Source organism: Oxyura jamaicensis, chromosome 1 (assembly GCF_011077185.1).
Source record: "Oxyura jamaicensis isolate SHBP4307 breed ruddy duck chromosome 1, BPBGC_Ojam_1.0, whole genome shotgun sequence".
Taxonomy (NCBI): Eukaryota; Metazoa; Chordata; class Aves; order Anseriformes; family Anatidae; genus Oxyura; species Oxyura jamaicensis.
The window spans coordinates 45,880,839-45,898,718 of NC_048893.1; the positions used below are offsets into that span (position 1 = coordinate 45,880,839).

A 17,880-nucleotide genomic window follows, 5' to 3' on the forward strand; every position below is an offset into this window, starting at 1 on the left:
GTTAAAGCTGATCTTTAGGAATTGCTTTCTGAAAATCTTTTTCCTCTTGTTCACTAACATTTCTCTAGAAGCACTGATGAATATTTTCCTTGTTTGAAACCTGAAGATTGCTCCTTATTACACAAGGAATGCAGTTTATTTTTTCCCTTTCATTCCAAATCTGAGCATGACTTGCTGGCAAAATTCTGATGCATTGTGGTCTTTTAATCAAAATTCAGTTTAGATCCACATTGCTGCTGAAAATTTTGCTTTGTGTCTGGGACATTCACTTAATTCGTGTATTTAATTACAATACTTTTGAGTTAAAATGCTGCCAGTACCTTATGAGTTAATCTTTTTATATCCATTCTGTTTTCTCTAAAAGGAAATTCTTTGTACTAAGGAAGAATTTGGTCCTTTGAAGTCTACATGGTTCTATGTGAGCTGAACTAGACAAACATTTTAGAAGATGTGTTGATAACCAAATTTTGGCCCGAAGGGTTTTTTTCTTGAAAATCCAGCTTGCTTTCTTGCTGATAGTGATGAAACCTACACATTCTCTTTTTGTTTTTTATTGCTGTAATTCTGTGCAAACGTTAAATATTCTCAGGTATTCTGGTGGTAAGACTGAATTGAGCTCTGCATGTTTTGTTCACATTAGTGTTTTTTTCAGGGTAGAGTTCTGGAATTTTTTTAGTTGTTTCTCATGTTCTCTTTTACCTTGTACAAGATTATGCTTAATACCTAGAAACAGAAGAGATCAGAGAATTTGTCTTTTGAAGCATCTCTTTTGTAGGTATAATTATCACAGAATCATAGAATATGCTGAGTTGGAAGGGACCCACAAGGATCATCAAGTCTAACTACTGGCTTCACACAGGACCTCCTAAGTATTAAACTGTATGTCTGAGAGCTTTGTCCAGACACCTCTCGAACTCCATGAGGCTTGGTGCTGTGACTACTTGCCTGGGGAGCCTGTTCAAGTGCCCAACCACCCTCTTCGTGAAGAACATTTTCCTAACACCCAGCCTGAACCTCTCCAGACACAGCTTGTGTCTGTTGTTCATGCTGTTCCTTTGGATCCTGTCGCTCTCCCCAGAGAGCAGAGCTCAGCACCTGCCCCTCCATTCCCCTCGTGAGGAAGCTGCAGGCCACGATGAGGCCTCCCCTCAGCCTGCTCTGCTCTGGGCTGAGCAAACCAAGTGACTTCTGCTGTTCCACATATATCTTGTTCTCTAGACCCTTCACCATCTTTGTAGCCCTCCTTTGGATGCTTTCAAATAGTTTTATGTCTTTTTTTTTTTTATATACTGTGGTGCCCAAAACTGCACACAGTACACAAGGTGAGGAGGCTACACCAGCACAGAGCAGGACAGTCACTTCCTTTGACTGGCTGGTAGCGCCATGCCTGATGTGTGCCAGGGCTCGGTTGGCCCTTCTGGCTGCCAGGGCACACTGCTGGCTCATGTTCAACTTGCCATTAACCAAAACCCCAAATCCCTTTATGCGTAGTTACTCTCTAGCATCTTGTCCCTCAGTCTGTGCATATATCTAGGGTTGTCCCTTTCCAGATGCAGAATCTGGCACTTGTTAAACTCCATATTGTTGGTGATTACCCAGCTCTCTAATTTGTCAGGCCTCTCTGCAAGGCCTCTCTACCCTTGAGGGAGTCAACAGTTCCTCCCAGTTTAGTGTAATCCGCAAACTTACTTAGTATACCTTAAAGTTCTGCATTCAGGTCATTTATGAAAAGATGAAAAGAGAAGTGCCCCTAAAATGGAGCCCCGCAGAACCCCACTAGTGACTGTGGAGTTAAATACTAGCAGTGTTTAATTTCTGTAGTAATTTGGAGCTCAGATATTTCAGAGGTGAGGATGGAACATTTTTTAGAGTGAATTACTTATATGACCAATTTCCCATTGTATATGCTTTTGCAAGTCACTTGCATCTTTATGCTATAAATGACACCACCATGATCTTCTCTTCATTCTTTACAGAACTTGTCTTCCAAAGTCTGGAATATTCTGTGGTGCTAAAAAATAACGTATATGTACATACGTAACATACGTAAACTGTGGATGAATCTACAGGATTGTGTTAAAAGTACTGATTTAAATTTTTGTAAAGAGCCTGCAGTATCATGTAACTCAAGCTGTCTGTTACCAGTATTTCCCCATAAAATAATAAATTTCGCTAAATTCTTTCTGAATCCCAGGTCGTCTGCTGAATTGACTTGTGCATTGTAGGCCTCTGTTCAAGCAGTCAGAATATGTCCTGTTCTTCCACTCATACATGCCAGTGGTTTTTACCCCTACAATTTCTGTATTTGGCATTTCTAAAAATAATGCCTATGCTTTTCAGTGGCTTTTTTTTTCTTTTTAAAATTTTCTGAAGATATATTTACGTGTCTAGCATCAGGTAGTCTGAAAGTCTTAAATATTCTCATTAATGTTTTATATATATTTTTAGTGAATCTCAGCTTTCCTTTGCAAACACAAGTTTCTTAATCCAAAGAAACAGCAGCAGAACAGAAGAGTTAATGAAGGAATTCAGGAACTGAAATCCTGAGGGGAAGGTGGCTTGTAGGAATTAAAATTAGGATTTGACTGTCTGTCTTCTGTTTCGGAAAATTCAGTTCAGCTGCAAACCTAGTAAGAAAAATAATAGTGAAGTTTAGGTATGCATTTTATGAAGTAATGCTTTTCGTTTTGTAATTTGTGAGACATAAAAAGTGTATCGGGACTACCATTGCTGGAATGAGCTTTTGATATAAAAACCACTGTATGATATAGATGCTGTTGTTTTCTGTCTGTACAAGAGAGGTGTTTATTGGAATACTGATTGATTGTTTTCATTATTTCTTTTTGACTATTTTTAAGATATTGTTCATGAAAACCTGAAAATGGGGTCAGATGGTGAAAGTGACCAAGCTTCTGGAACATCATCTGATGAAGTTCAGTCTCCCACAGGTGTTTGTCTCAGAAACAGGATACACAGACGAATCTCAATGGAGGTAATTTACTTTTCACACAATGGTTATTTAAATTGACAAGAAAGATGGAATTTGTTTTAGTTCTTTATAATTGGTTCTTTTCTCAATCAACTTTAAATGTTTTGACATCCTTAGTGTAGAGAGCATTATTATAGTAGTGCTTAAATGTCTTGTCTCCATTTGTCACAGATCAGACCATTATCTTGCATTGTTGATGATCTGCTTATTTTGAAAAGCTAAATATTTTTTGAAACTTTTTTTATGAAGAATTTAATAAGTGTAGGTTTAGAATACCTTTCCTTCACGTTTTGTGCAACTCATCAAGTACATTGAAGGAAGTGTGGTGTTTATATTTATATTTTATTATTATTTATATATGTATATGTGTTTCGTTTTGTTTTACTTAAAACTGGTTTCTAATCTTTCTAAAACTAATACTACAGAGAAGTGATGGTCCTGACTGTTTCAGCCTTTCTCTCTCTTCCTGTTTTTTAATGAACGGAACTTTACAGGATGGTAAACAAAAGGAGGAAAAGTACCTTATGAATAACTGTGCACATAATTTCCTTTATTTGAGTCTCATTATGAATACTAGCCACCCTTGTGCTTGCTTTGTTGTCATTTCCCTTGGCAAAGAAAAACAGAACACTTCCCTGTTTCTTGAGTATGTAAAAGTTAACATTATAATGATGCCTTTGTTACATAAGCATGTAAAATTTCGCAGTTGCTCCGTTATAGCATATATACCATTATGCATAGTTTGCAAGATTTTAAATCTTCTTTCAAAGCATGATACAAAATACAGGATTGGAGAAGCAGATCTGAATAAGTTATAGTAGGGTGCACATGCCAAAAATTTTTGATTTGTGAGGCGCTCCATTATGCTTGGAATTCCAAGACTCCAAGCATGTAATCCTGGTCCAATTCCAAGAACTTATGAATTATTTGTATTAATTATTTATATCTTTTCCAGCACCTGTTTTTTCTTTGTTTGGGAATTCCTGAGTTCATCTATTAATCTCGAGTTTAATCTAAAGACTAAAAATTTTATCCTTTACATTGGAGACCTAATTTAAGTCTATTAATTTGTGCAGGATGCTTACATTAAAAAAAAAAAAAAATCTTGAATCTTGCATATTACTCTTCCAGTGGCTTTCAGTATTTTTTTTTCATTTCAGTTTTGTTTATTCGATGTTGGTTTTCTCATTTTTCTCTAAATTCCAAATGCTTGTTTCTGATTCTTGAAATTAACATTATTTTTTTAATTGGCCATCCCAGTCAATGAGACCAGTAATTTTTGGCAGCTATTTACATATATTCTGTGAGAATTTTAACATTTCCCCCAAATCACTCCAGTGTTGATTTGGAGACTTCTAAAATAAGGTTTCAAGCATACGTCTGAAAACACTCTTACTTCTGAATGTGAATTATGCTGTCATTGATAGTATTTTTTTAGTTGACATAAGTTTACTCGTTTGAAGTGGTTTGTAGCATAGTAGGTGAGTTTTTTACCTGTTTGTGCATGCCAGAGAAAAAGAACTGTAACAATCTTTGTAGCCTTTATGATTACAAAGGTATTTTAATAATCTTTTCAGTCTACTTTATCTAGTTTCTTAATCAAAAACACCTTAAGTGATTACGCTGTCTGTCTGTCTTTGCTTCATCCTATTTTTCCCGTGGGTCGTTTTCAGTCAGTTTTGACAGATGAATAGAAATCTCAGATGCTAATTTTCTACTGATTTCCGTGGAAAAAGAGCTCTGAATCAGGAGAGACTACTAATGCATCTGATGCATTTACTACTGGGAAAGATGCAGGCTTTATTAAATACCACAGGATTGACATAGGAGTTGAGTCTCAGTAAGAACATCCATAGAAAACCAGGTTCTTCTGGCTTTGCTGTTCATCAGATGGGATCACTTGCTTCCTTGCTTGCCTGCCTTGGGTGATTTGTGTTATGTAGCTAGCTGGTTCAATAGCAGTAATGTGATTATAAAAAGAGAAAGAAACGGTCTTTGTTGAGAAGTTTCTGTTATTTCAGTTTTGTTTTGTTGGTGTGTAGGGATCTGTCATCTCTAGACATACTCCCTTTATATTCATTTAGGATGAGTTACAGCTCTAAGTTGCCCGTACAGGTTGGAGTAAATTAGTCTTTATTTGCTGTAGTCTGTTGAAGTCATTAATCACATTTGAAATACATTTCAAAATATAAGGGATTAAAATATCCAAAGTTGGATAAACTCAACAAACCAATATTCCTTATTCCTCTGCCTTGTACTAAATGTGTCGCTATGACTATATCCTTGTATTTAGTTTGGCTAATATTCACTGCTTTAGTAATACTTCTGTATGTCATTTCTTATATATGTTTGTTTCTCTCTACTGAATTGACAGAAGTCCCGATTTTTATTTTTTAAGGAAACAAATCAGGTAAAGCTGAAACCTTGGAATAGTCCTTTTTATTTGTAATAACTTTTTGTTTATAATATTTTTCTATGTTCAAATTCCTCTAAATTCTGAAAATTAGCAGCCCATCAAAAAAATAAAAATAAAATGTTTGCTAAAAACATGCTGTAGTCAAAGTGCTAATTGCTGATACTGTGTATTAGTATTCTTGGGATGTTTTGTATATCAGAATACATGTTTTGATCATTAGTGTCCACCACACTACTACTTTCTCTGTAACTGTAAAATAATTCAGAACTAGAAATAAAACACTGTGGGAAAGCGAACAGATTATCTTATCATAGAATCATAGAATGGTATGATTGACTCTTGTCAATAGTATTTGAAAGATTCTGCTGGGAAAAAGTTTGATCTTTCTGAAAAAAAATATGCAGATATCCTGGAAGATAGAGAAGTGTAAAATACACAATACAGATGTAACTAGAAAAATGTTTGTTCTAGTGGAATCTTCTTAGCAATAGAAGCCTGAAATTTCATAGCTATGAAATAACCGTGTTAGGTACAAAATCATCATGCTGCAGTGTAAGCTAAATTTGATGACTTTTAGATATGAAGTGGTAATACTGCAAGTGAGAGAGAATCATGATCAGCAGCTGGGTTGAAAACTTCCTATCCACAGTAGCAGCCATGGAGATAGCAGCTTTCAATCCATCATCCCCCTTGCTGACATAAATTTTAGGCCAGTTTGATTTCTATAGGCACGGAGGTGATAAGCTTCTGAATTTGACAACATTGCAGTTGTGGGACTAGGTAGATTTATCTTTTTTCTTTTTAAAAAAAAAAAAATCCTTGCTAGCATATTCTTAGAAAAGTAAGAGAACATACTAAAAATCTCATTGTACTATCTAGATGAAATTTATTTTGCATGTAACCCACAGACTACTAATGGTCCATAAAGCAGTTGCTTCCCCCTCCACCCCATTCAGGAACTGTATTGACACTAGTTGTAAACATCTATTGTGTGGACAATTTGACTCACACCAGCTGTTAATTTTTAATTTAAAAATTCACTAATACAGTGCTAATAGTAATGACTACTTAGTAAATCAGTAAAACTGTTTATCAGAGCAGAAATATAGAATCCCTTTTTATAAGTTCCAGAAGCAATGCAGCCTGAGAGTGAATGCCTGTGTGTATTTTAAGTGTGTAGGTGTTTTTGTCATATGAGAAACACCTCTCCAGATCGTGGAGTTACAGCTTAGAGCATTTTCGCTTTGATTTGCTGGAAAACAAGGCATAGATGGTAATGCATTAGTATAAATACACATTTCAAGCCGTAAGTGTTCGTTGGAGGCCTTGTGCCCTGTGTGCTGGGTAGTGAATGCTTCATTAAGGACGGTAGTGGATAAAAAATAGGGAGACAGTCTGTGCAAATTGAAACATCTGTTTCCCTTTCCCAGAAGTCCAAGGTCTGTAAGCTGTCTTCGTATGTGAACTGGCGGAGGGCCATAACCCACTGTTCACCAGCCTGTTTCCCAGATATTTTATCCTGAGAAACAGTTCTTATCCATCTGACTGTCACATTAGTGGCAGGAGCTTGTTCCAGATCAGACTGCTCCTACCACATTGCTGTAGGGTATAATTTTCCCCTGGGAGGATTAGCTGCAGGTTTAGTGCTTTTAGCTCAAAACAGAGAGAAACACAAAGGCCATGAAGTGAGGCTATAATTAGGCGTCAGTTGTACTGGTTACCTTCGGAAAGAAAGAATGAATGTAGATGAAAAATAAGGGTTTGGTGAGCCCACCCTTTTACCAGGGTTATGGCTGATACAAGAGTCTTGACTGATACAGCTTGAATAACTAAATTGGCTGTCGGTCCAGCTAGGCAAATGAACCTGATCCAGAGGAAAATCCACAAAATTAATTGAGATTTAAATGAATCTACTGCTAATATTTTCTGGTTTTAGGCTTTAAATGAGAATGCTGCTCGTAGATCATCATTCCCATGTGTAGACAGGGCACTGTAGACTGGATAGCAGTACTGATTCAGGCTTTCAGTCAGAGGCCATACAGTATTTCCTCCCGTCATTAGTTTTAGCAGCAGGAAAACACAGTGCAGGAAGCACTGCATCAAAGACAAGCCTGAGCATTCAGCCCTACATCTCTTGCCTACTTGACAGGGTGCCTTGGAACGCTAGCAGGCATTACTACATAGTGCCTGTTGGGTCAGGCTTCACTAAGCAAAAATTCTTCCTTCCCTCCTTCCTTCTGTGGCTGTCAGCTGTATAACTCTTTCTGCCATATTTACTGGATTTTGTCTAATTTCCATCTGCAATTCCGGAGCATGTGTGGATTTGCTCACCTCTGCCATGAATCTATGGTCACCTACCACTAGATAGAAAATAGAGAAAGAAAGTCAAGCTGAATACACTCAAGACCTTTTTTATTTTATTTTATATATATATCTTCTACATGTTCAGTGTATAGCCTGTTTTCAGACACGCTTGGAAGCTGTGTCAACCTTTTGCAAGGTTACACAAGAAAATACGGTGTTCTTTTTGTAAACTCCTACTTTCAGATTCACGTAAAGCTTGATACTTTGGAAATCCCACTTCTAAAAACACAAGTCCATGTTCTAAATTACTAGCATGATCTTGACAAAAGCAGTGGAACTCCTTATAATCTATTTGATAGGCAGACTTTCATTTCTTCTTCTGCAGAAGAAAGTTGTCACTGCCACAAGAAAAATAATTTCAGCTTGGATAACGGTTAGACTTCTGGAACCCGCCTTTTATTAGATCTTCTGGGAATAGGGATAACTGTCTGATATTAGTGATGGATGCCTTTTTGCCCTTCTGTTAAGGACCTTTACAATCCTAAAAGTTCTTGCATTCCCCTTGCAAATGCTGTTTCCCTTAGTTACTGCCTTTGGTGGTACCAAAGGATGAAGTACCTGCTTTTTTTTGCCTTTTTTCTTTCATAACACAGTTCCCCTTTTAAGATCCTTGCTCTAAGTCCCATTTACAATTAATGTGCCATTGTATTGGATAGCCATCTACATCTATAGTGTCCAGCCATCTACAAATCAGATCTCATTTGGATGACTGGAATGCAGCAGATGAGAAGTTAGCGTGTGGATGCAGCTTCCTTCATACCCTGCACTCCAGCCTCGCTGTCCTGTCCAGTAGGTCAGATTTCTAGTTCCTGAATTCAAGAATTTGATTTGGTCTGAATCAGCCAATTTCCTCATGGGACTTTCCCCTGTTGGTTGCTGCTTTACGTTGATGTGAATGTTTCTTTATTAGGAGTTAATGTTAGAGTTACTCTGTTAGACTGCTTGTGTTGTTGGCATTGTCTTGTTAGCACCTTACTGCTTCTGCTGCAATTTCATTTGGTTTGCTGGTTCTTCTTTTGTTTTCTCTTGGGTCTCTTGCTGTCTAGCAATGAGAATTTTTCAGGAAGAGTGTATTGGAAAGAAAAGATTATCTTACCGCTCAGGATCCTGACTTGTGCCATCAGGGCTCCGAGCTTGTATTTTTTGCAGTAATCTGTTTCTCTTTGGATTTTTTCCAGTTCCATTTCCCTTGTCTTGCAAGCTAAGCAGTTTGTTATCTCTTTCTTCTGGGCAGTTTCTCCTACTGCTCTGTTAGAGAAATTGTTCAAAACATACAGAACGCTATGCTTAAAAATCAGGAAGTTGTAGTAATAAAGGAGGCTGAGCTTTTATTAGCATCTGTTATTCCTCAGAACCTACCACTGCCACCAGAGCGTGGTATCAGCAGGGCTTATGTTAAGAGGCTAAGGCCACAGAGTGATATCTTGTTAGGTGACAAAGCCAGACAAACAAAATCAGAATTTTTGTATTATTTATTCTTCAGTAGACTTGAATAAGTTCACTTCATTACAAGCTCTCCCCAGTAAAGTAATAACACCAGCAACAAAAAAAGCTACAAGGAAAGAGTTTTTGAAGTATTTCTGTTCTGTCACAATTTAATTGTACCTAATTTTTGGTGTATTGATGCACTTGACAAAAAGAAAATAGTATCTCACATTTAAATTTGAAAAATCTGAGAAAGGATAAATAAAAACTGGTTTTATGTATCACACATATTTGTTTTGTTTTCATTAGTTGTGAATAGAAGCTCCTGAAATGCAGTTTCTCTGAATACTGTATTTGTGCCAAACAGTTTCAGTTTTACACGTTAAAAATGCTGATGGAGATGTGAAATAAATGAAAAACTGCCTCTTTTTAAAAATAATAAAAAGAATAGTTTTTATTCAGCTAGTCAGTGGTCTAAACAACATAACCATGGAATTAAGATTCTTGTTAAAAGTATTTTGATGAAGAAATGGTTCAGGATGCATACTTTTGACTGTTTATGTAGAAAAAAAAAATGTGCCTATTGAACTATAATTCTAATTTCATCATTTCAACCATACAGATTGTTACAAATACTAATGGAAAATATTTAAAAGATTTCTCTTTATAAGTCTGTCATTGCACTAAAGTAAATAAAAGCAAAGATACCTGCTTGCATTTCTGTTTTCTGACTTCTTACAAATTATTAAGTATTTTTATTTCAGTGGCCATAACTACTGTAGGGTTTGGTGATAATTTTCTTGAACTGGCAGTAAAGTCCTTGCTTTGTTTATTGATGTAAATAGATGAGCTAGAATACTGTGACTCCTAGTCCTAAAATAGAGGTTAAACCTTTGAATCTTAGTAATATCTCATTGATTACATTTGTCTCCACATCCCAGCATCAAAAATGACAAACTTCGTTATGCTGGAGAGGGGGCAGGGAATAAGCAATATCTGTGGTCGTTGGTATTCCGAGCATGAAGCAGCCTCTGGGCTCAGTCTTACGATAAAATTCCTGAGAATATTTTGCATACTTGATCTGGAAAAAAAAAAAAAGAAAAAAAAAAACTCATGATTTAATTGATTCATGAAGTGTATATCTTGGATCATTTCTGTCTCAAATATAAAAATCCTTGAAATTGATGCTTTCTTGAATTGTGCTGCATTTCAATAGTGTGGCTAAGGAACAGCATGGATTTATGGAGTGAGAAATAGCAGTGATCTTTTGTAGATGTGTCTTAAGAGTGTATTTTCACTACTGCTTCTCACAGAACAAAAGGTACTTTGACACTTTCTGCAGATTTAATGTAATAGAAATCAATTCATTGTGGTTTAATGTTTTCAGGGGAAAAAGTAGTATCAGTAATAACGTTCAAGTACAAAGGACAACGTATTAGTTGCGTGTAAACCATGCTGTGGGAGGCATAAAAATGCACATTCTGCATCACAATGAAATCAGTTACACCTGTTTGTAGAGTGTGTTTCTGCTCTGTGGTGATCATGGCAATGTAATCCATGTTTTAGCACCAAGGATTTCCTGAGACTGAGAGTCAGATAAATGTCTAGCTTCTTGTACATTTTCTGAGTGGTCCTTTTAAAGACTTTTTACAATCTGTTAGACGAATTTTTGCTTACAGTGTGCTGTGGAACTGCAACAGAAATGAAAGCCCATCTATGAATACTTTCACAAAGTACAGACTGGTTATATCTTCTGTACACGTGCTCACTCTCTCTTAGCTCCATGATAAATGGTGGTACCTTGAGTCTATTATTTGTATTACAGGCATATTTAGGAGATTGCACTCTAGTTCTCATAAGCACTGATAGGGTGCAGAGCCATTTTTTTATGTGAGGGTATGAGTAACTACACAAAGAGATCTTAGTAAGCTGTTTGTCAACTCATGGTACATAAAATTTAAACATAAATAAATAAATAGGTAATGGTGGTTTTATATACCTAATAGGAAAATGGGTATGGATAACTCATCCCAGCTGTTAAAATAGTGGTTTTGGTTGCAGTAATTGAAGCTTGTTTATAAAGATGTGAAAATAGCATGCTGCATGGATGGTATAGGTTTCTTTTGGTGGATTTGTATGCTGGTGTTTTGATTCAGGATCTTGGCAGTGTCTAAATCTACAGTGCTGTAACCGAACAAGAAAAATCTGTACGCATATATTCTCTGAATCTGGGTTGTTTTTCTCTATTTGTTTTTGCCTCTAGCAATCTTGTAGTATGTCATAATTCTGTAGAGGATAAAGTTGGCTTGAACTGTGTTAACTGTCATTTGACAAAAATGCAGTGAAATTTGATAAAGCAGCCTTCAGGAAAAAAAAATCTACATGGCATTTGATACTGAAGTGGTGCAGTAAGTACATGCATGTAAGGATGTATATTAGTGTGTTTAAATTCTTATAGGCATAAGGAAATGTTTTTCAATTCATTTTCTTTGTGTATCATGAAGTAGTGCATCATACACATTTTTATGTGAAATCTGCAAGAAAAGTATACTACAAAAAGATTTAAAGTGTTTGTTATTTTTCTCTGAGTAAGCATGAAACTGAACTGTGTTTTGTAGGGGGTTATATGATGTAGCATTTCAGATCTCATTAAGCATTCTCCAGTGAACAAAAGCACTATGACTTATTAGTGAACAGCTTGTGCTTGCAGCTGACATGTCTTGCTGGTGCTTGCTAAAACTAGTGAGAAGGCTGATTCAGACTGATGCTTACACAAGAGAGCAAATCGTTCTCATTTGATTTATAGTGGATTGTTTGGGCTGTCAGATTGCTGTCTGTAGACTTAGAAGAACAATTATTTTTATTTTTTTTGTGAGGCTGTTAACAAAACTTCAGTGATGTTATTTAGCAATATCAACTCCAAAAAGATAAGCTAAAATCTTAGGGAGAGGTGGGGAGCTTTTTGCCTGCTGGCATATAGTAAGTAATGGTGGTCTGTGAATATAACTATCAAGAGTGAACTGAAGAACCAAAGAAGCAAGGATCGGCATAGAATGATACAGCTTGGCCACATTGTTAGGCAAGTCCAATGACTAGCTGCTCCTGACAGAGCCAGCTTCCTTCTTGTCTTGGCTCCTACACTTGCATCAGCAGGTAATTACTCACGTTATTTCAAAGGGGTGGTTTTCTGCCAGTTTTGTTTCTTAAGCCACACTGCTGAGTCATTAGCTTAGATCCTCTTCTCCTCCAAGGAAGTGATGGGAACATGAGGCCATAGGCAACGGACTGGTGGTTCTGGAGGTACTCAGCTGTTAGATTGGTTAAATGAAGCATTTAAGAAATGACATAATGAGGGTGATCAGACAATATATCATGTTTTTTTCCTTCTGGCTTTTTGACCAATTGCTTGGTAATAAAGGACTACCTATTTTTTAACCTCCTTCTCCTTTGCTGGCAGAAGCCCAAATCTCTTCACTCTTACTGCAGTTGTGAGTGCAGTATCAGCCTGAAAGAAATCCAGGGAGTTGAAAGATTAGTAGCTTTTGTAGCCCAGTAGATTTGGGAAGGGTTTATTATTGCTGCTCCAGCAAGAAAGAAGCAGTTGGCAAAATGGCACATTGTGAATGGCAAAAATAAAAGTAGTCTCAGTTTTTCAGTTTTTCCAGTTGAGTTATATATACTACATTACAATTCTGTCTACACTGCATTGTAGTGTCCTGAGAGTTGGACTCAAGAACACCTCAACAGGTCCTTCACTAAGGCAACTCTTCTGTTTTTTTGTTTGGTTTAGATTGTTAGTATTCTATTTTGTGCAAAATATATGTTTATTGTCTAAATGTGCTAAGTCAAAGACATAATGACTCAAGTCATCTGAAGGCAGACAGTGTGAATGTTCCAAATTGCTTCTTTTTAGAGCATTTTAACACATACAGTTCAAATGTTCTGTATCTGTATTATTCTCCTTATTTCACTTCATTAAAATTTACCGAAATGTATAGTGCATCTTGGCAAAAAGTAAATGGTGAATAAAGGAAAAACAGAAGTTAATTTTCATGTCTGATTCAAAGTTCAAAAAGTTAAATGTTGCTTTCACAAATAATAATAGGTTCATTGTTATGGGGTAAAAATGTACTTTTTTGACAGTTTTTGAGAGAGGAGTGAAAATTTAACTAATGACCAGGTATGAGACTTTCTGAAAAGTCTCACATTGTGACATTGAAGACTGTTTATATGGGCCAAAGCAATCAACTAGAAAGAACAACAGCTGGTAAGTTTATTTAGGGAGAATAGGAGAACAGAATAGGATAAGCAGAAACGGAAAAGGGTTGTTTTAGAGAATCAGATGTGAAAAAAAAAAAAAAAAAGTAGTAGCAGAATGCTAGTACTAAACTGTTGTGAATGGTTTACTATAGATGGCAAGTGAAGAAGTTGATAGTATTGAGACATCCAAAAGGTGACCAGAAATAAAGAAATCAAAAACGTTGTGTCTAATTTTCATTGGTGGTTGGTTGATTGGTTGTTTTTTTGTGTTTGTTTGTTTTCTTGTGTGTGTGTGTGCACATGATTTTTGTCTTACTTCCAAGTATGTGCAAAAAACAGAAGCTGTTTTTTTTTTTTGGTTTGGAAGATGTTTATCTACTTAAAATGTTAAATTCCTCAGCTCAGAGAATCTGCAGGATTTAAGTTGAAATACCTACCTCATCTTCCTGTGCCCAAGAGTAAGTAGTCTGTGGTAGAGAGAACGTACACATCAAGTTACGGCAATGCATTTGGGTACTAGCCAGACAAAAGAAAAGGTTCGACAAAGTGCAGCTCTTCTCAGAGCATTTGCTGTAGCTAGCGTTGGAAATAGTAAAGATAAGCACAAGTTGGGGTAGTTTATCTCCGTAGACAGCACAGTGATATTAATGTCACAAGTGCTTACATGTTTATCTCCCATCAGGCACAGTAGAACAAATGTGGTTCTCATTTCAAGCAGGTTATAAAAATAGTATGCATTTCTCTGCCAGTAATAAAGCAAGACTGAGAAATAAGCATTGCACATGAGGGTAGAAAATGTGTTTTTAAAATGTAGAAGGAGGGGGAAATGCCACCAGCATTCTGGTTACCCTAGCAAAGCAACTTATGCTTAAATATATTCTCCAGAATATTTTCTGGAGATGGATCAAAAAACGGCTCATTAAGGAACATACAGTTAACTGTAGGCTTTTAAGCATTTAACGGTAGTTTATTTAATGAATATTGATTTGTTTTGTTGCAAGTTGACCTTAAAGATAACCATAAGAAAGTCAAACTGGAAGATGTTACAAATTGACAGGAGCTTTTTTTTTTTTTTTTTAATGAATTAGACCTTATTGAGGAGATATGTCGAAAGTGACATAAAGGAAAAGTATCATTTTAATTTTCTAGGAGATAATTTATTTTACAGGAAGCACTTTGCTGTCCCTCAAAACAAAAGTTTTGCATTCTGGTAAAAAGTTACTTATTGTGGTTACAAAGGAGTGCACGCAGATTCCCCTTGCATAGTTGAGGATGTATGTACATCACTCGTACACCTCTTGCATTCAAGAAAAGGGGTACATAAGATAACATAGGGAGTTATTTTAGTTTCCTACCTTAAAAATGAAACGTTTAAAAGACTCCTAGAGGGTTACAGGATTAATTAGTGTGTCAAAAAGGGATTCGTCTCTGTAGTGTTGACAAATTTAGAAATCTTAAGTATCAAATATTAAAGAATTTTGCGAAAATAATCCTGCAATTAATTTTACATGCCTTTACATTCCTTATTACTTCTTTAAACAGCATTATAGCAGGATCTTGTAACAGCCTGCATTTTTAACAGCCTGCTAATAAGTTAAATTTTAAAAGGTTTCTTGGTTTTAGTCTTTTTTGTGGTTTAGGGTTTGGGTTTTTTTTCTTCCTTTTCGAGAACTGCTAACACGTCATCAGATATGGTTGGCCATTGACAGTCTTAGTCTGGACAAAGTCCTCTGTACAGAAAGTGTCCCTTCCATTATTTCACAGAATTCCACAGAGGTTTAAGAGAATTAGGAATTCTTAAAAATGACCATTTCGTACTGTTGCTTGCCTTCCACTGGGGCAGCCTGGCGTCGTACCAAAACGCCAGCAAGCAGCCCCGCTGGACAGGGTGGGTTTGGCTGCTGCTAAATTAGCAGCAGGGCTGTAATGGGCACGTCGGGGCACAGCTGCGGCAGGGGTGTGAGGGAGTGAAGATGGCCATCCTGTCTAATGCACAGGCTTCACATGCCAAGGCTCGTGCTTGGCCTGGCTGCCCCATTTATTGCTCCAGTGGGGCAATACCAGCAGTCAGCACATGCCAGTACCTCTTTTACCCCTCTTGGGGTTTCTTTTCCCTGCTTAGCCCCTCACAGCAAGCTGGCTGTGGGCAGGCAAGAGTCTGGGAAGGGACAGGGCCAGGACAGCCAACCGAAGGGATTTTCTGTCCTGTATGCACTGTTCTTAGCGAAGAAAGCTGGGGAAGGAGGAGGACGGGGGTCATTTGTGGTTGCTGTGTTTGTCCTCCACTCTCAGGCAACTCCTGGGCACGCTGAGGCCCAGCTTTCTAGGAAGGGGCTGGACATCTGCCTGCCGGTGACAAGGAAGTGAATTAATTCCTTCTTTCACTTCATGAGCACGCACAGCTTTTGCTTCCCCTATTAAACCGTCCTTGCCTCGCCCACAGGTCTCCTCACCTTCCGTTTTCTCTCCATCCTGCGGGAGAGGGCAGCGAGCGTGTGGCGGGCAGGCGTCCGGCCGTGAGCAGCTGAGCGCCTCTCACTGCTGTCAGCCAGCACAGGTGGCCCCAGCCGGGAGCATTTAAGGCTCCAGGTGACTCCTGTGGCAGCATCCTCCTGGATTTCTTCTTAGCATCTCCGTAAATTAAGTGGGTTTTTCAGCTGCAGGAAAGTGATGCAATTTTAGTTTCCGGTTTTGCTGCTTAGCCGCTAGGAAATGTTGTGCTTATGTCTCTCATACGCATCTGATGAATCTCCTTTCGTGTTGCTGTGTAGCATTAATTTTGGTTGCATTTCTTTCCCATGAGATGATTGCTTCAATTATTACAAAAGCTGGAAGGAATTAAGGTGACACAGGCAAACAAAATGCCGTAACTTCTCTCTTTCGGCTATTTGGGTTTGCAATCTAAATGACTTCCTTTAATTTTGCCCATATTAGGTATTTAGGTAAATGAGAATTATAATGCAAATAAGACTTTCTAAAAGTAGCTTTCTATATGATCTTTCAAATACTGGTGTCATAAAAGGCTTCTGACTGTGGTAGGTAATGATGTTAATATATGGTTTAAAAAAAAATGTGGCTTGGTAGACATTTCAACACAGCCAAATGAGTGTTACAAGTAGAATAGCAGTGGAGATCTTTGGGGGAAAGTATCTGGGAAGTACCTGCTGTAGTTTCCATGAAGTCTTTTTGTTGTCATGTAACAAAGAGATTTTCTTCAGTTCTAGGAAGTTAAGGAAAATTGATAGTTTTTTCTCTTTTTATTTTACTTACAGTATGACAAAATGTTAGGCTTCTAGCACTAAACATGAATTGGGGGGGATTTACTGTTGCATATTGTGCATTGTTACAGATGTAAATACTGAATTTATATTTAAAAACAGATATTACAATCCTGAAGAAATCTTCTACCTGCAGTTTTCATCAGGTTCTGTTAATGGTTTTTGTTTTTTTAAAGAAACACGTGGTGGGGGGCTGCTGTATGCTTAAAGTAGACTTGTTGATTAGGATTTTTTTCCTAACTGAATTGGATTTTGGCCTTTACATCAGTAAGTACATCTATTCAAACAGCGTTTGCATTATGCACTGCAGAGGGCAACATGAAAGTTAGCAGCGTAAGCTCTGCTTAGAACTGAGGATGTCACATGGATCTCTGCAGTAAGTCATAGGGAGTTTTGCAATTGCCTATTGCAAAAGTGGCGTTGGCAGAGCTTTTGCAAACGATGAAAGGGGAGTGCTGTAAGAGAATTACTAGCTCCCCATTATAAGATCTTCTGGTACCTAAAATGTTCACTCCAGTTTTTACAATGGCTGGAGTCAGAACCTTAGATTTGTTTCATTTCCCATCCTCTCCACTTGGAAAGGTATTACACGTTTATTGACAGCGGGCCTCGACCACAGTAGTTTTCAAGTATAGTTTTTGAGTTGCCATCAGAGCTTGAGGCTGCCTTTACTTTCTTCTTCCCACATACCCATCAAGTTTGAATGCTTGGAAATGCTTCTTCAAGGCTGTGGATCTAGCTGTGAAGCACCATGTCTGTTGCCCCAAGGATGAGTGCTGTGGGAGAAGAGAAGATTGAAAGCTCTGGGGTACAGTCAGTTCAGTATTTCATGAGTTGTGGGCCATGATTTGAGTGTACCTGTGAACGGATGCTATTAAAATACTTATTGTCAAATAAGCTCTACAGAACAGTAATAAGAGAGCACTACAGCAGCTTTCTTTGCCATAGTGATAATAGCTAGGAGTAGGAGAGAGCTATTCTGCCGCAGGGAATGTAGGATAATGAGATATCTGCTGTTTTCAGGAAGTTACATTGAAAAACTTGGCCCAGTGCTCTTTTCTTTTGCTGGCTTGGATTTTCTGCTTTAGTTTATGTTCCTGACCAATGGGGAGGGGAAAAAAAGTAAAAAAAAAAAAAAAAAAAAAAAA

At 37.4% G+C, this 17,880-nt stretch overlaps 1 protein-coding gene across 2 annotated transcripts in view; it reads left to right on the forward strand.

Annotated features, from left to right (window-relative positions):
* Window positions 1–17,880, forward strand: part of CDK17 (cyclin dependent kinase 17) — a 93,659-nt gene that overhangs the window by 55,262 nt on the left and 20,517 nt on the right. For both annotated transcript variants that reach the window (XM_035336838.1, XM_035336845.1), the window contains one exon: window positions 2,859–2,992. In XM_035336838.1, the coding sequence (XP_035192729.1) occupies window positions 2,859–2,992 (134 nt within the window). The remainder of the gene's footprint in view (window positions 1–2,858; window positions 2,993–17,880) is intronic.